Below are 22,408 nucleotides of genomic sequence, written 5' to 3'. Positions count from 1 at the left end.
CAACTGAGTCAATCAAATATGCAGCAAACAACCGCAGTAGATCCGAAAATATATTTATACCTGCGGGTTTGCTGCTGTTAAGTTGAAGTCAATGGGCGGGAAACGCTGCATTTACGCTATGTTCAATGGACATGCTGCACTTTTCACCACAATGACAATCCTGAGTGGAAAATTCCGTACAGCACATCAGGATTGTCATTGCATTAGCTGCCAGACGGATTACACAACATTTTTGATGCATTTCCATTCAGAAAAAAAGCAGTGAAAACGCATCAAAAGCGCACAGTGTGCACTTAACTGTATTCCTTACACAGAGCACATTTATAAAAGTAGGTACCCTGTAGAATGTAGGCCCGCAAGAGCAGGGTCCTCTTCCCTCTGTACCAGTCTATCTTTGTTAGTTTATTTACTGTAAGTGATATCTGTATTTGGTATGTAACCCCTTCTTATGTACAGCACCATGGAATCAGTGGCGCTATATAAATAAATAATGATGCAATTGTAATTAGGATTACCGTATTTTTCGGACTATAAGACGCACTTTTTTTCTCAAATTTTGGAGGAAAGTGGGGGGTGCTTCTTATAGTCCGAATATACTATATTGTTGCTTTGGATGGTGGGAGGAGCGAGTGTTACGCAAGGTGTGGGAAATACTTGGTGCTTCCCAAAGGGAAGAGGGAAAGGGTGCCCAGACTCTAGGGAAAGGGAGGAAGTGGAGACCTCCCTGGTTGATCTAGCGTCATCCTGTCTCCCCTAACGTCCTCACCAATCGCCGCACGCGTACTTCGCCCTGTCTTTCCCTGGCGTATGGCTAAGGCTAGGGAAGGGAGTAGATGAATACTAGTCTATCTCCACCAAACACTATAGACAACAGGGGTGGACAAACAGAGGGAATTTACTTAGCTTTAGACGAGCTCCAGAGAGGACGAAGTACTGCTCTTGCTAAAGCTTTCACAAATAGTAATGGATATCGCCGGCACCTCCCTCTGAAACATAGCCGGTATTTATACACCCATGCAGGGTGTTAATTAGTCAGAGGGAGGTAGCCTCCGGGTCCTAGAGACAGCCTCTAAGAAGATGTCTGTAATGCCAAACGTACAGATCTCCTGCAACCAACTGCAGAGCGACTGCCTGTCACCTATGACACTCGCGGAGCAGAGGAGTCAGGAGCCGCCTGCTGCAGCCAACACTGACTGCTGCTAAAGAAAATGAATATTCACTGCTCCCCATGCCCATGAGCATGAGGAGCACTGAATATTCATTCTCTTTAATAGCGCACACAGTGTCAGCAGCAGCCGTGGCTCGGCGGTTACGTGTGCCCACTATTAAAGAGCATGAATATTCATCTATCCCCACTCCCATGAGTATAAGGAGTAGTGAATATTCATGCTCTTTAACAGCAGGCATAGGCGATCGCCCAGTCGCTGCAGGAGCTGCGGCTACAGTATGCGCGCCATTAAAAAGAGTGAATAGTCACTACTCCCCACACCCATAGTCCCGGCGTGGGCAGCACTGACTATTCTGGCAGCTCATCACACCGTGTGAGGGCGCATGGCAGTAATGTCATGCGCGTCTCACTCTGAGATCAGCTGCTGGCAACAGAACGCAGCGCTGAGGCAGAGGAAGGGAAGGTGAGTAAAATCCTTTATTTTTGTGTTAAGCGTGCTAGGGATGAGGGGTGCCATGCATACCAGCATGGGGGATTGTGGTGCCATGCATATCAGGATGGAGGGGTTCCATGCATACCAGGATGGAGGGATGCCAGGCATACCAGGATGGGGATGGGGACCATGTATAACAAGAAGGAGGGCCATATATACCAGGATGGGGGATATTAGTACAGACTTGGTGGGACATTACCCATATAATGGTGTCAGCAGCACCTCCTCCCCATAACAGTGCATCATGACCACTTTTTTTGCTTCAATTTTTTTTTCTCTTTTCCTCCAAAACCTAGGTGCGTCTTATGGTCTGGTGCATCTTATAGTCCAAAAAAGACGGTACACAATCGGAGCGGAGTTGGTGTTTGTTGATTGGTCACCCTAAGTAAAGATGATGGAATACTTAAAGAAGCTGTCCACTGCTTTGACATTGATGCCCTATTTATAGGATAGGGCATCCATGTATGATCGCCCGGAGTCCCGCACTCTTCACCCCCGCCGATCAGTTGTTATCGATGCCGCCGGACGCAAGTTCTTACCTGCGGGGCTTGGCCGTCCATCTGCAGTGCTCGCCGTGGGGTACTGCACATCCTCCTGATCCGTACAGCTAATCGGCGGGGGTGCCACGTGCGGGACCCTGGCCAATCATACATTGATGCCCTATCCTACAGATAAATCATCAATGTCAAAGTAGTGGACAAACCCTTTAAGGCTCAATAGACTACATGGATGATGTAATAGACTAGCTACAAACAATGCAATAATGATGATAAAATAATAGACGCAATTTTTTATGAGCCTGCATGAAAGGTGTCATAAGTAATTACAACCTAACCTAGATCCTGAATCAGCAGATTTAAATATCATATTCGTTTTCAGCACCACAAAATTGAGTACAACTTTTTGCGTTTCTGAACCAATTTGGCTGTAGAACTGTGTTGCATAGCAATAACCTGCTGATTTATTCCCTTTAGGCCTTGTTCAGTATTAGTAAGCCAAAATCAGGAGTGGAACAATCAGAATAAAATTATAATAGAAACACTTGCACCACTTATGCATTTTTCACCTACTTTTGGTTTTGGCTTACAAATAGTGATAAATACTGAACATGTGAACGTGGTCTTTATCTTATGTGTAGATTTGCCTTACTTGAAGATGTCCCTATATATTGCAACAAATTACTGTAGTTCCTAGAAGGGACACACTTTGATAAATTTGATAAGCTTATTATCCAGTATAGACTGTACAAAGTTGATAGCAATTTATTCCATGTGTTAAAAAGTTGGTAAATGCAGAATTCCCTTTTCAACTGGTTAAGATCGTTAAAAATTGAAGTAAATACTTTCCTTTGCAGGGATTTTCTATGGGGAGAATGCATTTCCTTACTGTCCTTGCTGCCAAATGTTCTGAAGCTGATGTTACAGAATCTTCAAGTTAATCAGGCATGTCAGGAAGAGCTACCCGTGATTGCCCAGCTACTTCGTCTGCTGCTCCAAAATGCGCAGCTAAGAAGTCATATGATGACTAATGCATTTCTTGTCCAGCAGACCCTTCAGGATGTTATGGTATGATAACTTACAATATACAAAATGTTTATTTGAATGTAAAACCTAAATTATAGGTCACTGCTTACAGAATAAATTGTGCCATCCAAACTTAGGTTCATAGGGACTATAAATGGATTTTCATATTATGGATCCTTAGTATCCATTTTTGTAGACTGTTTTTAAATAATGATGTGAGTGGGAAGTGTGGAGAGGAGACATATTGACCTAATAAATCCAATTTTCACAAAAGTCCTAAAATTAGATAAAGAAAATCAAATAGAACTCATAAGTCAAAAATACTACTTTGTCATTTTTTTAAAGAAGTAAAATATCACATGTCCTGTGCACAGAAACTCCTAATGAGTAATTATCAAAATTATATATAGAAAATCTACCGGTAATTCATTTGATAAAATCCAAGTGCATATGTAATCGTATATAACCTAATAAGTTAACTATCTATGGAGCAAACACGTGTTAGGACTGTGTTCGGTATATGTTATAATGGTGATCTGATATGTGCTCTTTAGCAGTCCCAGTTGTCTTCCTTTTTTTCACCATACCTCATATGCACAAGACACTTTTATCTAATCATGTTATTTTACGAAGTTTACATGGTCTCTCTTGCATTTTCAACTTATTTTCTTAAAGGGAATCTGTCATGTCCAAAAAACACTATTAACTTGCAGATTTTGGGTTACTCTGCAGATTAATATCGTTCTAAAGCTGTGCAGTCGTTGCACTGAAAGCCTGGCTACCATGATAAAATTAACTTTATTCCTCCCGGCAGGCAGCCTCCGGCTTTGTCATAGAGGCAGAGGCATTTACTGCCAGCTCAGCAGTGCATCAGAGTGCATTTTTTTGTTATACTGGGAAGTTAAGCTTTACCCCCGAAGGTGGTTTGCACGTTAATGACCAGGCCAATTTTTACAATTCTGACCACTGTCACTTTATGAAGTAATAACTATGGAACGCTTCAACGTATCCCACTGATTCTGAGATTGTGTTTTTCGTGACATATTGTACTTTGATAGTGGTAAAATTTCTTTGATATGACTTGCATTTAATTGTGAAAAAATCGGAAATTTGGTGTCACACAAAATAAAATGAATAACATTTCCTTCATGTCTACTTTACATTAGCACAATTTTGGAACCAAAATTTGTTTTTGTTCGGAAGTTTATAAGGATTAAAATTTGACCAGCGATTTTTCACATAAATGTTACTTTAGACCCAAATTTTTTAATTTTCGCAACAGTAACAGGAAAAAATGGACTCCAAAATTTGTTGTGCAATTTCTCCTGAGAACGCCAATACCCCATATGTAGGGGGAAACCACTGTTTGGGCACACGGCAGGGTTTGGAAGGGAAAGAGCGCCATTTTCGTTTTGAATGGTAAATTTGCTTGAATAATTAGTGGACGCCATGTCGCTTTTGGGGAGCCCCTGATGTGCCTAAACAGTGGAAACCCCCCCCACAAGTGACACCCATTTTGGAAACTAGACCCCTCAGGGAACTTATCTAGATGTGTGGTGAGCACCTTGAACCCCCAGGTGCTTAAAAGAAGTTTATAACGTAGAGCCATGAAAATGAAAAAATCAAACCTTTTCCACAAAAAATATCTTTTAGCCCTAAATTTTTTATTTTCACAAGAGTAAGAGGAGAAAATGGACCTCAAAAATATTTGTGCAATTTCTCTTGAGTATGCAGATACCCCATATGTGGGGAAAAAACACTGTTTGGGCGCACGGCAGGGTTCAGAAGGGAAGGAGCACTGTGTGACTTTTTGAACGCAAAATTGTCTGGAATTGAGAGCAGATGCCATGTCGTGTTTGGAGAGCCCTTGATGCGTCTAAACAGTGGAAACCCCCCGCAAGTGACCCCATTTTGTAAACTACACACCTCAATGATTTTATCAAGGGGGGTATAGTGAACATTTTGAACCCAGAGGTACGACACAGAATTTGACAACATATTGAATAAGTTGTCATTAGTCTTCAGCGCAAGTGCTCGCTGCTTGCGTTTGCATTGGGTACTCGGGTATGCACCAAGTATCGCGGGTGCTCGAGTCCCCGCCCCGCATGTTTCATGCTTGTTAGACACCCAAAAAAAAACATGTGATTGCTCGTGTATGGCAGGCAAACCCTGCGTGTTCTTTTTTGGCTGTATGACAGCCGCAAAACATATGGGGTGGAGATTCAAGCACCCGCGATACTCGGTGCCTACCCGAGCACCCGATGTAAACTGAAGTAGCGAACACTTGCGCTCAACACTAGTCGCTATACCGTCATTTTTTTCTTTACTTTTGAAAAAAACCCAACCCCAATGCTACCCTAACCCTAATACAACCCTTTTCAACCCCAACCCTAGCACAACCCTAAAGTTTATTTTTTACTCCATTCCTTGTGCGGTAAAAGTGATTAGACGACTTAATTCTTCGGATCGGTGCGATTACATCGATACCAGTTTCATATCGGGTTTTTATGATTGACAGCTGTCTCACACTAAAAGATGCTTTTTTTTTTTTTTTTTTTTTTTTTGCAAAGATTAGTTTTTGCATCGCCATATTTTGAGAGCTATCATTTTTCCTTATTTCGCCGACAGTGTAATGTAAGAGCTTTTTTTTTTGCGGCACAAGTTGACGTTTTTATTGGTGCCATTTTCAGGCATGTGACATTTTTTTGATCGCTTTCTATTCCTATTTTTGGGAGGCAGAATAAACCAAAACCAACAATTCTGGAATTGTTTTTTGTTTGTTTTTTATTCCATTCCGCGTGTGGTAAAATTGATGAGGCAGCGTTAATCTTCGGGTCAGTATGTTTACAGAGGTACCACATTTATATAGTTTGTTTTGGTGCTTTTACATAATAAAAACTATTTTTAGAAAAAAATAATTTTTTTTGCATTGCTTTATTCTGAGAGCTATAACTTTTTTATTTTTCAGCTGATGGAGCTGTACGGCAGCTTGTTTTTTGTGGGACAAGATGACGTTTTCAGTGGTATCATTTTTATTTACATTCGTCTTTTTATTGCATTTTATTCCATTTTGTGCTTGGTGGTATGATAAAGAAGCATTTCTTGCTTCATGTTTTTTTTTTCTTCGGTTTTTTTTCTTTTTTTTTTACAGTCTTCACTAAAGGGGTTAACTAGTGGGACAGTTTTATAGGTCAGGTCATTCCGGATGCGGCAATATCAAATGTGTACTTTTATTGTTTTTAATTTTTTTTTCATATTTATTTATAGGTACAGTATATTTTCAGTTTTTTTAATTATTTTTTCTTATACAGTACAGACCAAAAGTTTGGACACACCTTCTCATTTAAAGATTGTTCTGTGTTTTCTTGACTATAAAAATTGTACATTCACACTGAAGGCATCAAAACTATGAATTAACACATGTGGAATTATATACGTAACAAAAAAGTGTGAAACAACTGAAAATATGTCTTATATTCTAGGTTCTTCAAAGTAGCCACCTTTTGCTTTGATGACTGCTTTGCACACTCTTGGCATTCTCTTGATGAGCTTCAAGAGGTAGTCACCGGAAATGGTCTTCCAACAATATTGAAGGAGTTCCCAGAGATGCTTAGCACTTGTTGGCCCTTTTGCCTTCACTCTGCGGTCCAGCTCACCCCAAACCATCTCGATTGGGTTCAGGTCTGGTGACTGTGGAGGCCAGGTCATCTGGCGTAGCACCCCATCCCTCTCCATCTTGGTCAAATAGCCCTTACACAGCCTGGAGGTGTGTTTGGGGTCATTGTCCTGTTAAAAAATAAATGATGGTCCAACTAAACGCAAACCGGGTGGAATAGCATGTCGCTGCAAGAAGCTGTGGTAGCCATGCTGGTTCAGTATGCCTTCAATTTTGAATAAATCCCCAACAGTGTCACCAGCAAAGCACCCCCACACCATCACACCTCCTTCTCCATGCTTCATGGTGGGAACCAGGCATGTAGAGTCCATCTGTTCACCTTTTCTGTGTCGCACAAAGACACGGTGGTTGGAACCAAAGATCTCAAATTTGGACTCATCAGACCAAAGCACAGATTTCCACTGGTCTAATGTCCATTCCTTGTGTTCTTTAGCCCAATCAAGTCTCTTCTGCTTGTTGCCTGTCCTTAGCAGTGGTTTCCTAGCAGCTATTTTACCATGAAGGCCTGCTGCACAAAGTCTCCTCTTAACAGTTGTTGAAGAGATGTGTCTGCTGCTAGAACTCTGTGTGGCATTGACCTGGTCTCTAATCTGAGCTGCTTTTAACCTGCGATTTCTGAAGCTGGTGACTCGGATAAACTTATCCTCAGAAGCAGAGGTGACTCTTGGTCTTCCTTTCCTGGGGCGGTCCTCATGTGAGCCAGTTTCTTTGTAATGCTTGATGGTTTTTGCAACTGCACTTGGGGACACTTTCAAAGTTTTCCCAATTTTTCGCACTGACTGACCTTCATTTCTTAAAGTAATGATGGCCACTCGTTTTTCTTTACTTAGCTGCTTTTTTCTTGCCATAATACAAATTCTAACAGTCTATTCAGTAGGACTATCAGCTGTGTATCCACCAGACTCTGCACAACACAACTGATCGTCCCAAACCCATTTATAAGGCAAGAAATCCCACTTATTAAGCCTGATAGGGCACACCTGTGAAGTGAAAACTATTTCTGGTGACTACCTCTTGAAGCTCATCAAGAGAATGCCAAGAGTGTGAAAAGCAGTCATCAAAGCAAAAGGTGGCTATTTTGAAGAACTTAGAATATAAGACATATTTTCAGTTGTTTCACACTTTTTTGTTAAGTATATAATTCCACATGTGTTAATTCATAGTTTTGATGCCTTCAGTGAGAATGTACAATTTTTATAGTCAAGAAAACACAGAACAATCTTTAAAAGAGAAGGTGTGTCCAAACTTTTGGTCTGTACTGTGTATTTTTTTTATATATTAAAAAAAAATGTGTTCACTTTTTTGCACTTTTACACTTTGTCCCACTATGGGACTTTCAGACTTTCATTTTTTGCAGGCTGATCGCTTGCATAGCAAAGAGATGCAGCAGGTGTTTATGAAAACAATTCATTACCTCAGTAAATTAGAATACTTAAAGAGAACCTGTTACGTCTTAGTTACTATCATCACTGCCCCCATTAGTTTGGTTTGTTAATGATGCAATGTGCATCACTAACAAGCTGTTTTCATGAAAATCGGTGGTAGTATAATGATTTTATAACATTTTATATACTTTGACCTACCTGCTCGTATTCAGTCATAGGGGTGTGATTCTCAGATTCAGTCATGGGCGGTGCGACATTCAGTCAGTGCTGGCACTGCCCATGACATTTGAATACTGCTCCTGGCAAGCACTGTGTTTGTGGGGCGCATTTGCACATTTCGGGCCGCTGGCTCCTAGTGCATGCGCAGTCATTGTATCTTGCAGTCACTGCTGACCGCAAGATACATTGACTGCGCGTGCGCCGGGGCCACAGGTCACAGCACGTGGGCACTGAAGCTGGTAATCACACAGCGCAAGTGCACACGCCAGGATCAGTATTCAAATGTCATGGGCGGCACCAGCAATGACTGAATGCGGCGCCCGCCCATGACTGAATCTGAGAATCACACCCCTATGACCGAATGTGAGCAGATAGGACAAAGTATATAAAACGTTAGAAAAGCATTATACCACCACCAATTTTCATGAAAACAGCGTGTTAGTGATGCACATTGCATCACTAACAAAGCAGTGGGGGCAGTGTACAGAGCAACTAGGACGTAACAGGCTCCCTTTAACAAAAAACACATGCAAAAGCTACCTAAGCTTTTAAAAAGGTCCCTTAGTCTGTTTCAGTAGGCTTCACATTCATGGGGAAGACTGCTGATTTGACAGATGTCCAAAAGGCAGTCATTGACATTGACACACTCCACAATGAGGGTAAGCCACAAAAGGTCATTGCTAAAGAAGCTGGTTGTTCACAGTGCTGTATCCAAGCATATTAATGGAAAGTTGATTGGAAGGAAAAAAGTGTAGTAGAAAAAGGTGAACAAGCAACCCGGATAACTGCAGCCTCGAAGGGATTGTTCAGAAAAGGCCATTCAAAAATTTGGGGGAGATTCACAAGGAGTGGACTGCTGGAGTCATTGCTTTAAGAGCCACCACACACAGACATATCTAGGACATGGGCTACAAGTTTCGCATTACTTGTGTCAATCCACTCATGACCAATAGACAACGCCAGAAGCGTCTTACCTGGGCCAAGGAGAAAAAGATCTGGACTGTTGCTCAGTTGGCCATGGTGTTGTTTTCAGGTGAAAGTAAATTTAGCATTTAATTTGGAAATCAGGGTTCCAGAGTCTGCAGGAAGAGAGGAGAGGCACACAATCAAAGCTGCTTGAGGTCTAGTGTGAAGTTTCCAAAATCAGTGAAGGTTTGGGGAGCCATGTCATCTGCTGGTGTAGGTCCACTGTGTTTTTTCAAGACCAAAGTCAGCGCAGCCGTCTACCAGGAAATTTTAGAGCCCTTCATGCTTCCCTCTGCCGACAATCTTTTTGGAGATGAAAATTTCATTCTTCAGCAGTACTTGGCACCGGTCCACACTGCCAAAAGTACCAATACCTGGTTTAAAAACAACAGTATCACTGTGCTTGATTGGCCAGCAAACTCGCCTGACCTTAACCTCATAGAGAATCTTTGGGGTAGTGTCAAGAGAAAGATGAGAGATGCCAGACCCAACAATACAGACGAGCTGAAGGCTGCTATCAAAGCAACCTGGGCTTCCATAACACCTCAGCAGTGCCACAGGATGATCGCCTCCATGCCACTCCGCATTGGTGCAGTAATTGATGCAAAAGGAGCCCTAGGAACTCTAGAAAGAGGACACTGTCAATCAGAAGCGGGGAATAGGCCCCAATGTGCAAATGAGGTGGCATAACGGAGCACCAAACCCTCCTCATTTGCATATGAATTAAGTTATTTTCTCAAGACACTGTACCAGTAACGAGTAAAGTGCTAGTATGGTTGTTTTAGTAAGGGAAGAAGAAAGAATCAATGTACAGTGGATATGCATACCAAGTATCAAAAAATTATTCAAAAGTGTATTCATATAATCACACACACACGTGAAAATCTAAAACTATTTAAAAACATTAGACCATACAGAGACCATGTCGATGTATGCACAATGCTGGTTTTATCAATGAAAGAAATATATTTAAATGTTGGATACAGAACGAGCAATGGCAATTTTCCCTCACAATGAATTTATATCGTAACCTGTGCCTAGTTTAGGTATTAATGCATGATAACACCAGTATATGCAAACTCAAATCTGAGGTGTCCTTGGAAAGGAGTAAATTAGAAAAGATAAATAAATATCAAGCACATCAAATCTTATGCAAAAGGCATCATACATGAGTAATAGGGTAAACATCTGCTAGAGGATAAACCATGAGGTAACCAGCCTTTCCTATTATGATTGGGTTTGCTGGGAAGGTAATGCCTGCGGGCACCTAAGGAGAGAAACACATGTATATAAAAGAGGAGAGAGGGACTTGAATATGGGCAAAGCCCACGCGCATCGCGGTCTTATGACTTCGTCAGTGCTGGTCATAGCACAGTGTGTGTGCGCGCACGTATGTATAATATAGATCATAAATACCTTAACTGGTAACCGGTGTTTGGAACACAACGCCCAAAACGGCAAGGGGCAGATCCAATGCTGGTTATGTGTGGCGAATCACATGATCGGCATGCAAAGTACGATGCGCAAAATGACATGTGGAGGTGGATCTGATGCTGGTCATGTGTGGAGGTTCACATGGTCGGCATACAGAGTTTGATGCGCAAAATAGAGCATATGTAAGAGAAATAAAAGTGTAAGTAAGGGCATCGTGATTTGCCCATAAGCGGCCTGATGTATTGTGCATTAGGGGGAAGAGTGCCACTTGTGGGCAGGGCTGAGGTATAAAGACCATAAAGTGACATGGCAGTAACAATGAAGGTACATTAGTTAGAGATATGGTGTTTATGGACTGTTGCATGGACACAACAACCCAACCCAAAAATAGCCACAATCAATGTCCCCTGATGGGGCAAGAAAGTGGGAGAATGATAACTGGCAAATAAATCCTATGTGACACTCCGGTAGCCTAGTGACCAACAACAAGAATTCTCTGTCGGACGGATTTGTAACATAATAGTTATGTAGGTAGACAGTCATGAAGGTATATTTCCAAAAAAGAAGACAGACATGCGTGTCCCAGTGCACATGGACACACGTCTTGAGGACCAGAAGGAGAAAGGGAACATGAAAATAATATGCCCAGCGAAGATATTATGGCACAAATATCAGATTCCCATTCGGTGCTAATATGGCCTTGATATAACATGATTTTAGAGCGTTTGATACTCACTAAATCAAAATTCAGAGTTAAATCAAGGACAGGGGAACCCGATCCCCTACACGAAAAGACGTGTCCAGGGATGTACATGCAATGTTTACTAAGTCGATACATGCCCAAGACGATAATAAAAAAGAATCATTATGAAATGAGTAAATATTAGTTTGTCCACAAAATAATACTCAAATAGCCTACATGAAGAGGGACTATTACGGATGCAAGGATCCAGAGATCGCCACAAAAACGCTCCAATATTATGGTCGTGTGATAAGGTATACGAGACAGAATGTCAATAAGACATTTGCATGAAAAATAAAGACTTGTAAAATTCATTATAAAATGCGACCACTTGGTGCTGGTCAAAATGTCCCATTAGAATAAAGTAATTTAGTGCGACCGCATTGGTGGAGCCAGTGAAGGAGGCTCAGAGGGAACAGAGAACCAGAAGAATCCCCTATAGAGCAGTTCTACTGCAGTAAAAATATCCACCTCAACTCCATACTTAGTAATTGTTTCTGGCTGTTGCCGCTTCTGCTGTTGGTGTGGACTCTCTGTAGGCCAAAAATGGAGACATTATGGGATTTCCTCTCATGCATAGTCAAAAATGTTTGGCTATAGGGGTAAGAGTTTTGCTCTTTTCAAAATCATATGATGCCAGATGTATTGTGGTTAAGTGCTTTTGGGCCCTTCTCCTCAACTCCTGGGACGTTTGGCCACATACACCTTAGGGCAGGGGAAAATGATTGCATAGATGACGTTCTTTGTCTTACAGCTAATGTAATATTTTAAAGGGAACTGTTGATGGTCCAAGGGGTTGGAAAAATTATTACTGGTGGGATGCATAGAGGGACAAATGTTGCAGTCGCCACAGGGGAAGGAATCCCTCAATACTATGCCCCGATTTAGCCTGACAGTAGGTGTAGTAAAATGGCTAGAGTTAAGTATATCTTGTAGGCTAGGGGCCCTTCTTGCTGCCATCAGAGGTTTTGGGCTAACAATTGGGGAAGTTTGTGAATCTGAGGTGAGTATAGGCCAATGTCTGTTTAATATATGGCTACCTGGTTCCATCCCGTGCTGTAGCCCCTAATAAATCTCAGTGAAGGATCCTGTAGGTGATTCAGAGGTGCCAGCAATGAGTCCTGATTGTGCATCTTGGCTTTTTGGAAAGCCGTTGATTTGGTTCCTTTCTCCGCTTTTAAATGCATGGGTTTCTTTCTTTAGGTGCCTGCAGGCATTACCTTCCCGGCAAACCCGATCATGATAGGAAAGGCTGGTTACCTCATGGTTTATCCTCTAGCAGGTATTACCCTATTACTCATGTGTGATATCTTTTGCACAAGATTTGATGTGCTTGGTATTTATCTATTTGTTCTAATATACTTCTGATCGGCGACGCCTCGGATTTGAGTTTGTATATACTGGTGTTAACATGCATTAATATCTAAACTAAGCACAGTGTCACGACTGTTGTCGGGTATCCTGGGGCCAGGGGCTCCTACCCTGTCCCTAATGCTAGCGGCGCCTTAGCTGGTCCTGTTACCCTCTGAAGGTGAAGATGCCGGGGCCACATACCTTGTCTGAGCTTCTGAATCCGCCCCCCCCCCCACCCCCTGGGAAGAGGGGAGAAGTAGTGTATGGCAGTACACAAACCAGACTAACAAGGTAATACAAACAGGGCTAAAGGAAAATACCAATCATACAAATATATGCACACATGCAACATAGGTTAACACCGGGAAGTGGAGGATCGGAAACAAACCAAAATAGGAGTAAAGTATGATTAACACGCAAACTGAACCACACAACAGGCTAAGCTAAAATCCACCAAATGCCTTATCAAATAACCACTCTCTACCACACTCCTAGAACCATGCAGCATAGGCTAGCACTGGCAATGATAGGCTGCAAAATCCCAGCATATATGAGAGCGGGGAGTGGTTAACACTGTACAGCTGAGAGCCTAAATGAAGGTAAGCTTCCAGGAGCTCACAACTGCTAAAAGAAGCTTGCACCGTTTAATATGAAGACGAAAGGCTTGTAATGAGTGCCGGAGTGGGAGGAATCAGACGCTGCAGTCTTCTGGCTCCTCTCTGTTGCTGTAAACCTGTGACACACAGGTTACAATATAAATTCATTGTGAGGGCAAATTACTATTGCTCATTCTGTATATAGATTTAGATTTTCACGTGTGTGTGTGTGTGTGTGTGTGACTATATGAATAAACTTTTGTATACTTTTTTTGATACTTGATGTACATATCCGCTGTACATTAATTCTTTCTTCTCCCCTTACTACATGCCATTTTTCAATGCAGGATGTAGCACCCGCCCCTTGACTGCGTGCGTGTGTGTATGTATGTACAGTTGTGCTGAAAAGTTTACATACCCCGGCAGAATTTTTCCTTTCTTGGCATTTCTTCAGAGAATAAGAATGATAACAAAACAACTTTTTCTCCACTCATGGTTATTGGTTGGGTGAAGCCATTTATTGTCAAACTACGGTGTTTTCTCTTTTTAAGTCTTAATGACAACCAAAAACATCCAAATGACCCTGATCAAAAGTTCACATACCCTGGTGATTTTGGCCTGATAACATGCACAGAATTTGACACAAATGGCTTTGAATGGCTACTAAAGGTAACCTCCTCGCCTGTGACTGACCTGTTTGCTTGTAATCAGTGTGTGTGCATAAAAGCTGAGTGAGTTTCTGGGATCCAAAAAGACTCTCTTGCATCATTCATCCAGCCACTGACGTTTCGGGATTTGAATCATGGGGAAAGCCAAAGAATTTTCAACGAATCTACGGGAAAAGGTAGTTGAACTGTACAACACAGGAAAGGGATACAAAAAAATACCCAAGGAATTGATAATGCCAGTCAGCAGCGTTCAAACTGTGATTAACAAATGGAAAATCAGGGGCTCTATAATAACCAATCCACAGTCAGGTAGACCAACAAAAATTTTGGCTACAACTGCCAGGAAAATTATTCTGGATGCAAAGAAAAACCCACAAATAACATCAGCTGAAATTCAGGACTCTCTGAAAACTAGCGGTGTGGCTGTTTCAAGATGCACAATAAGGAGGCACTTGAAGAAAAATGGGCTGCATGGTCGAGTCGCCAGAAGAAAGCCATTACTGCGCAAATTCCACAAAGTATCTTGCCTACAATACGCCAAACAGCACAGAGACAAGCCTCAAAACTTCTGGAACAAGGTAATTTGGAGTGATGAGACTAAAATAGAACTTTTTGGCCACAACCATAAACGTTACATTTGGAGAGAGGTCAACAAGGCCTATGATGAAAGGAACACTATTCCTACTGTAAAGCATGGAGGTGAATCGCTGATGTTTTGGGGATGTGTGAGCTACAAAGACACAGGAAACTTGGTAAAAGTTGAAGGAAAGATGAATGCAGCACGTTATCAGCAAATACTGGAGGCAAATTTGCACTCATCAGCCCGGAAGCTGCCCATGGGACGTACTTGGACGTTCCAACATGACAACGATCCAAAACACAAGGCCAAGTCGACCTGTCATTGGCTACAGCAGAACAAAGTAAAGGTTCTGGAGTGGCCATCTCAGTCTCCTGACCTCAATATCATTGAGCCACTCTGGGGAGATCTCAAGCGCGCAGTGATCAACAAGTTAGGCTATGGGTTGAACTAGATGGACTTAGTCTTCCTTCAACCTTAAAACTATGTTACTATGTTACTAGTTCATGCTAGACAGCCCAGGAATTTACAGGAACTGGAGACTTTTTGCCGAGAAGAATGGACAGCTTTATCATCTGAGAAATTAAAGAACCTCATCCACAACTACCACAAAAGACTTCAAGCTGTCATTGATGTTACAGGGGGCAATACACGGTATTAAGAACTGAGGTATGTGAACTTTTGATCAGGGTCATTTGAATGTTTTTGGTTGTCATTAAGAATTAAAAAGAGAAAACGCAGTAGTTTGACAATACACCAACCAATAACCATGAGTGGAGAAAAAGTTTTTTTGTTATCATTCATATATTAACACAAATTACCGACCCTCTGGTGACTCATAACAGGACGGGTTATGGGATGTGTCTCCAGTTTCCCAAAATGTAAAGATTCACAACATCCAGGACATCTCCACCTCTATGGGTCACGGGCGGGAGATATTACCGTCATTTGTCCGATCAAGATTTTATTTGTTCATAGATAGCCAACAATAGCCATGCCATGTTTCCTGTCTGGCCACTATTAATTTGGGGCTAATAGGCATGTCTCACAGTTACACAGTTCTGAAAAAATATGCATATTCTTCACCACTTAGTCCCGAAATTTAATCTTTATATGGCATCAATATTGGATCGATACTAAACCCAATATTCATAACTTTCCACTAGTGCCCAAGTGGTTGTAGCAGTCTTTTTGGCTGAACAAGCTGGTTCTTGTAAAAGGGTATTTCTCTGCCTTTTATTAAACAAACCCCAGACTTCATGTCTATACCCACCAAATATACTAGTCTTAATTACCTGTCCACACCAGGAGGTCCTAGCTTCAATAGATGTTATGAGTCTCACTCACTTCCTAGCTACACGTAATTTACTCTCTGTCCCATATGTACAATAAGGTCTATTTCAGAGAGTTTAAAGTGTAAGCTCTTGTCCTTCTACCAAAAGGGATTTGGATTGTCAGCTCCTTCTCCTCCTGGAGAGGTTATATGGTTTTTAATTTTCTCTATGACAAAAGCTAAATATGCAGAGCATGTTTAAGTACTTTAGTGTGCCAACTAGAGATGAGCAAAATTAGAATTTGTCAAATTGTGCAGGAAATTTGATTTGGAGCCATGTTGTTTTCTGCAAAATTTTCCCAGAGCAGAATATACATTATAATTCCTCACTTTCCCGCTGCACGCTCATCTGGTCCTTCGATTTGGTCCTCAGTTTCTCTTCTTTTTGTTACCGCATGCCAATGTCTTCACTCTAGAACAGGACTAATGGCCGCTATCACTCCTCGGAGGTCATTGCATCACAACGCTCTGTAATTTCTGAGGACAGGTGAGGTGAGTATTAGGTGGAGGTTTTTAACCTTCTGCAGGCACTGTACAGTTCCGAGAAAAGTTGTACACCGCTTACCGCCATTTTTCTGAATTCGCATGGAGCAAGTGACAAAAAAATTGTATTCTGGAGACTACAGATTTTTGGCAAATTAAAGTAGAATTAATTTCCACTCATAAATTTGCTCATTTCTAGTGCTAGCCTTCCCTTTTCCCTGTCAAAATAGAACTGTATACTGTACTGTCTGTAATGGATCTGATACCTTTCATTATGTGCACCTGTTTATAATGAGGTTATCTTGTCTACTTTACTGTGCTTTCTAAAAGCTATGTACTCAAGGTATTGGCAGTCTCCAATAGAAGTAGAGTTTTTATCCACTCACTACAGAAGGGGGTTTTAATGTTGGTTTTCCAGTTTTACTATGTATGGCAGGAATACACATTAACTGTTTTTTTTTTTTTTTGCATTTAGAATTTGAAGAGTTGTGAAATTCAAGAACAGTGGCTTACGGATCTACAGTACTGCTTCAATGTCTATCTTACAAAACAGATCCAAGAGTAGGATGTAGATGCTTTTTTTGTTTTAAGAATGTTGGATTGTCTTCACATTGTGATGAAAAATGTCTTATATTAAACTGTGAAGACCTGAATATGTTTTCTGCGTCCTGAACAACAAAAATGTCTATTGTTACTTGATAACTTTTTTTCTATTCAAATAGTTTTAATGGCTAAGTTTTTTTCAAATCTTAGGGTCTTCATTTTTTTAATGCTTTCTATCACACGCACATTTTACTGGCACATATTGAAATGGTCATTTACAGCAAAATCCACTTTCCAACTCATTACATGGGTATTGAATTGCACATAAATCTATATAGTATTTGGTGCTAACCTTTACTCATGAACCAAGATCTAGATTTGGCATAATAAATGTTTTTTTCAATAAAAGTCTACTTAAAGGTTGCCTTTGTAACATTTTTATTGCTCCAAAGATTTTTTTTTAAATTGTTTAAATTGCCTTAAAGGGGTTGTCTTATACAGCAGGGGCGCTGCTGTGGTCCTAAAACATCTGGGGCTCATGCTCAGTGTATCATATTGCATCATTGACTCCACACACTTTACAACATATTAACAGTTCAATGTCAATGACCCTACCAAGTATGAGCAGATTTCTTGCTGTTTTGCAGAGTTAGGAAAAAACTGGAATGGTGCCCGACAAGAAATAACACTGCCGCACTATATCCTTTGGATGGAAAATAACTTTACGATTGCTGAGGATCTAACAGTTGGGTACCTTACTGATCCCGAGCACCGGAGGCCTGTGTGAATGGAGTGATGGTCAGTTATCTGCACTTCTGCACCATTCATTCTCTGTGGAACCACTGGAGATGCTGAGTGCTGCACTCGGCTGGTGTTCAGCACACCCATTAACCCCTTCACAACATTTGACATAGGTTTGCGTCATGATTGGGAAGGGGCTCCCGCAAAATGATGGAAATTTGCGTCATGGCGATCTTGTGAGCACAGGAGCTGTACCTTGACGATAGTCGCCGGGAGCTCGACGTGAGTTATAACCGAGCCTCAACTGTCACTGCCAGGAGCGGTCCCTGCACCTTTCGGGGTCATTTAAACCGCTAAATGCCACGATCGATAACAATCGCAGCATTTAGAAGGCTGTGTGAGGGAGTGGGCTTCCTCTCCTTTCAGAGCATTGCTATTGTGACGTCCTCGTGAGGGCCTGATCGTTGCAATGGCAACCTGAGGTTGTCCTGACGACCTCTGGGTCAGCCAGCTATAGCAAGCCTGTTAGGCCATGCTGAGAGCATGATGTAAGAGACTTCTGTCAGTGCAACACTGACAGGTATAATGCATCGTAATACATTATACCAGCAGTCAGACTAATAAAAAAATAATAAAAGTTAAAGTCCCATAAAGGGACTAAGTAAAAAAAAAAAAAATGTAAACAAGTATTAAACCAATAAATAGGTATATTTACAGTAGCGAAAAATGTATTTAGTCAGCCACCAATTGTACAAGTTCTCCCACTTAAAAAGATGAGAGGCCTGTAATTGACATCATAGGTAGACAAATTGAGTAAAAAAAATCCGGAAAATCACATTGTCTGATTTGGAAAGGAATTTTATTCACATTTTGGTGGAAAATTAGTATTTGGTCAATTACAAACAAGCAAGATTTCTGTCTCTCACAGACCTGTAACTTCTTCTTTAAGAGGCTCCTCTGTCCTCCACTCATTACCTGTAGTACTGGCACCTGTTTGAACTTGTTATCAGTATAAAAGACACCTGTCCGCAACCTCAAGCAGTCACATTCCAAACTCCACTGAGGGAGACCAAAGAGCTGTCGAAGGACACCAGAAACAAAATTGTAGCCCTGCACCAGGCTGGGAAGACAGAATCTGCAATAGGCAAGCAGTTGGTGTGAATAAATCAACTGGGGGAACAATAATTAGAAAATGGAAGACATACAAGATCACTGATAATCTCCCTCGATCTGGGGCTCCACACAAGATCTCACCCCGTAGGGTTAAAATGATCTCAAGAACGGTGAGCAAAAATCCCAGAACCACACGAGGTTACCAAGTGAATGACCCGCAGAGAGCTGGGACCAACGTTACACAGGCAACCATCAGTAACACACTATGCAGCCAGGGACTCATCCTGCAGTGCTAGATGTGTCCCCCTGCTTAAGCCATTACATGTCCAGGCCCGTCTGAAGTTTGCTAGAGAGCATTTTCATGATCCAGAAGAGTATTGGGAGAATGTCATATAGTCAGATGAAACCAAAGTTGAACTGTTTGGTAGAAACACAATTCGTCGTGTTTGGAGGAGAAAGAATGCGAAGTTGCATCCAAAGAACACCATACCTACTGTGAAGCATGGGGGTGGCAACATCATGTTTTGGGGCTGTTTCTCTGCCAAGGGACCAGGACGACTGATCCATATATAGTACAGACCAAAAGTTTGGACCCACCTCATTTAAAGATTTTTCTGTATTTTCATGACTATTAACATTGTACATTCACACTGAAGGCATCAAAACTATGAATTAACACGTGGGATTATATACTTAACAAAAAAGTGTGAAACAACTGAAAATGTCTTATATTCTAGGTTCTTCAAAGTAGCCACCTTTTGCTTTGATGACTGCTTTGCACACTCTTGGCATTCTCTTGATGAGCTTCAAGAGGTAGTCACCGGAAATAGTCTTCCAACAATCTTGAAGGAGTTCCCAGAGATGCTTAGCACTTGTTGGCCCTTTTGCCTTCACTCTGCGGTCCAGCTCACCCCAAACCATCTCGATTGGGTTCAGGTCTGGTGACTGTGGAGGCCTGGTCATCTGGCGTAGCACCCCATCACTCTCCTGCTTGGTCAAATAGCCCTTACACAGCCTGGAGGTGTGTTTGGGGTCATTGTCCTGTTGAAAAATAAATGATGGTCCAACTAAACACAAACCGGATGGAATAGCATGCCGCTGCAAGATGCTGTGGTAGCCATGCTGGTTCAGTATGCCTTCAATTTTCAATAAGTCCCCAACAGTGTCACCAGCAAAGCACCCCCACACCATCACACCTCCTCCTCCATCCTTTACAGGGCCATGAATGAATGGGGCCATGTTATCGTGAGATTTTGAGTGCAAACCTCCTTCCATCAGCAAGGGCATTGAAGATGAAACTTGGCTGGGTCTTTCAGCATGACAATGATCCCAAGCACACCTCCAGGGCAAGGAAGGAGTGGCTTCGTAAGAAGTATTTCAAGGTCCTGGAGTGGCCTAGCTAGTCTCCAAATCTATACCCTATAGAAAACCTTTGGAGGGAGTTGAAAGTCCGTGTTGCCCAGAGACAGCCCCAAAACATCACTGCTCTAGAGGAGATCTGCATGGAGGAATGGGCCAACATACCAGCAACAGTGTGTGCCAACCTTGTGAAGACTTACAGAAAACGTTTAACCTCTGTCATTGCCAACAAAGGATATATAACAAAGTATTGAGATGAACTTTTGTAATTGACCAAATACTTATTTTCCACCAAAATGTGAAAAAAATTCTTTCCAAATCAGACAATGGGATCTTCAGGATTTGTTTTCTCATTTTGTCTGTCATAGTTGAGGTCTAACTATGATGTCAATTACAGGCCTCTCTCATCTTTTTAAGTGGGAGAACTTGCACAATTGGTGGTTGACTAAATACTTTTTTCCCCCACTATATGTAAAATAAAAAATAAACAAAAATACACATTTGGTATTGCCGCGTCCGGAACGACCCATCCTATAAAACTGTCGCACTATTTAATCCCTTCAGTGAACTACGTGAAAAAAAATAAACTTGGCAAAAAATAACTATGCTTTTTCATCATACCGGAAAGAAATAACATAAAACGCAATCAAAAAGACAAATCTAATTAAACGGTTTAGCTGAAGACGTCAACTTGTACCACATAAAACAGAATGCCAAGCAGCGCTGTCAGAGGAGATATAAAAAAGATATAGCTCTCAGAATATAGTGATGCAAAAAACGATACTTTTTCTATAAAAACAAATTTGTGTTAAAGCAGCAAAACAAAAAAAATATATAAATGTAGTATCGCTGTAATCATACTGACCTGACAAAGAAAGCTGTCTTATCACTGTTACCATATGGTTAACGGAATTTAAAAAAAAAAAAAAAATCTAACTGCTGGTTTTTGTTCATTCTGCCTCCCAAAAATCAGAATAGAAAGCAGACCAAAAATGATGTGCCCAAAAATAGCACTAATAATAAGGTCAACTCGTCCCGGATAAAACAAGCCCTCACATGACTGTTAGCAGAAATATAGAAAAAATAATTCTTAAAATAGTCATGGCCAAAGGTGTTGGCAGCCTTGCAGTTGTTAGAGAAAATGAAGTATTTCTCCCAGAAAAGTATTGCAATTACACATGTTTAGTTCATGTTTAGTTCATTTTGGAGCAACACAAAAAAAGAGAAAAAAAGTCAAATTGTCCTGGCCCATTTTGGGGTTTTATGTGAAATGCTGTCCAAAATTGACACCTTTCCAAATTTGTGCGTAAACAACTTTGTTTCTAGCATGTTATGCTCGTTAAAACTCACCTGTGACAAGTAACAGGTGTGGGACATTTGAAAATCACAAATGAAATTAGATAAAAAGGGGAGAAGTTGACTCAATCTTTGCTTTGCTTTTCTGTGTGCGCCACACTAAGCATGGAGAAGAGAACTGTCTGAGGAATTGAGAACCAAAATTGTTGAAAAATATCAACAATCTCAAGGTTACAAGTCCATCTCCAGAGATATTGATGTTTCTTTGTCAACGAACATAATCAAGAAGTTTACAACCCATGGCACTGTAGCTAATCTCCCTGAACGTGGACTACAGAGAAATATTGATGAAAGGTTACAATGCAGGATAGTCCGGATGGTGGATAAGCAGCACCAATCAAGTTCCAAAGAAATTCAATCTGTCCTGCAGGCTTAAGGTGCATCAGTGTCAGTGCAAACTATCCGTCGACATTCGAACGACCCAGGAGGACCCCACTGCTGACACAGACACAAAAAAAACTAGACTGCAGATTGCCAAAATGTATGTGAGTAAGCCAAAATCCTTCTGACTAAGATGGAGCTTTTTGGAAAAGCACATCATTCTGGGTTACTGCTGTCTAAAAGAGAAAAAAAAAGGGTAGCGTGTGATTGGATCATGTAATCAAGTGTGTGGGCAAGACTATTTGTTCTAGAATCTTCTAGCAGAATCACCTGTGCTGGGCTGACTGGAAGTACTACAA

At 41.3% G+C, this 22,408-nt stretch overlaps 1 protein-coding gene across 1 annotated transcript in view; it reads left to right on the top strand.

Annotated features, from left to right (window-relative positions):
• TEX10 (testis expressed 10) overlaps window positions 1–17,567 on the top strand; it is a 269,253-nt gene extending 251,686 nt beyond the window's left edge. Inside the window, exons 13-14 of the mRNA XM_073678358.1 lie at window positions 3,016–3,226; window positions 17,092–17,567. Of these exons, the coding sequence (XP_073534459.1) occupies window positions 3,016–3,226; window positions 17,092–17,181 (301 nt within the window). The 3' untranslated portion in view covers window positions 17,182–17,567. The remainder of the gene's footprint in view (window positions 1–3,015; window positions 3,227–17,091) is intronic.
• Window positions 17,568–22,408: the final 4,841 nt, after the last annotated feature.

This window comes from Phyllobates terribilis, unplaced genomic scaffold, assembly GCF_046119375.1.
Source record: "Phyllobates terribilis strain yellow unplaced genomic scaffold, ASM4611937v1 Scaffold_4__5_contigs__length_816908805, whole genome shotgun sequence".
Taxonomy (NCBI): domain Eukaryota; kingdom Metazoa; phylum Chordata; class Amphibia; order Anura; family Dendrobatidae; genus Phyllobates; species Phyllobates terribilis.
This window is presented reverse-complemented; position numbering and strand designations above follow the sequence as displayed.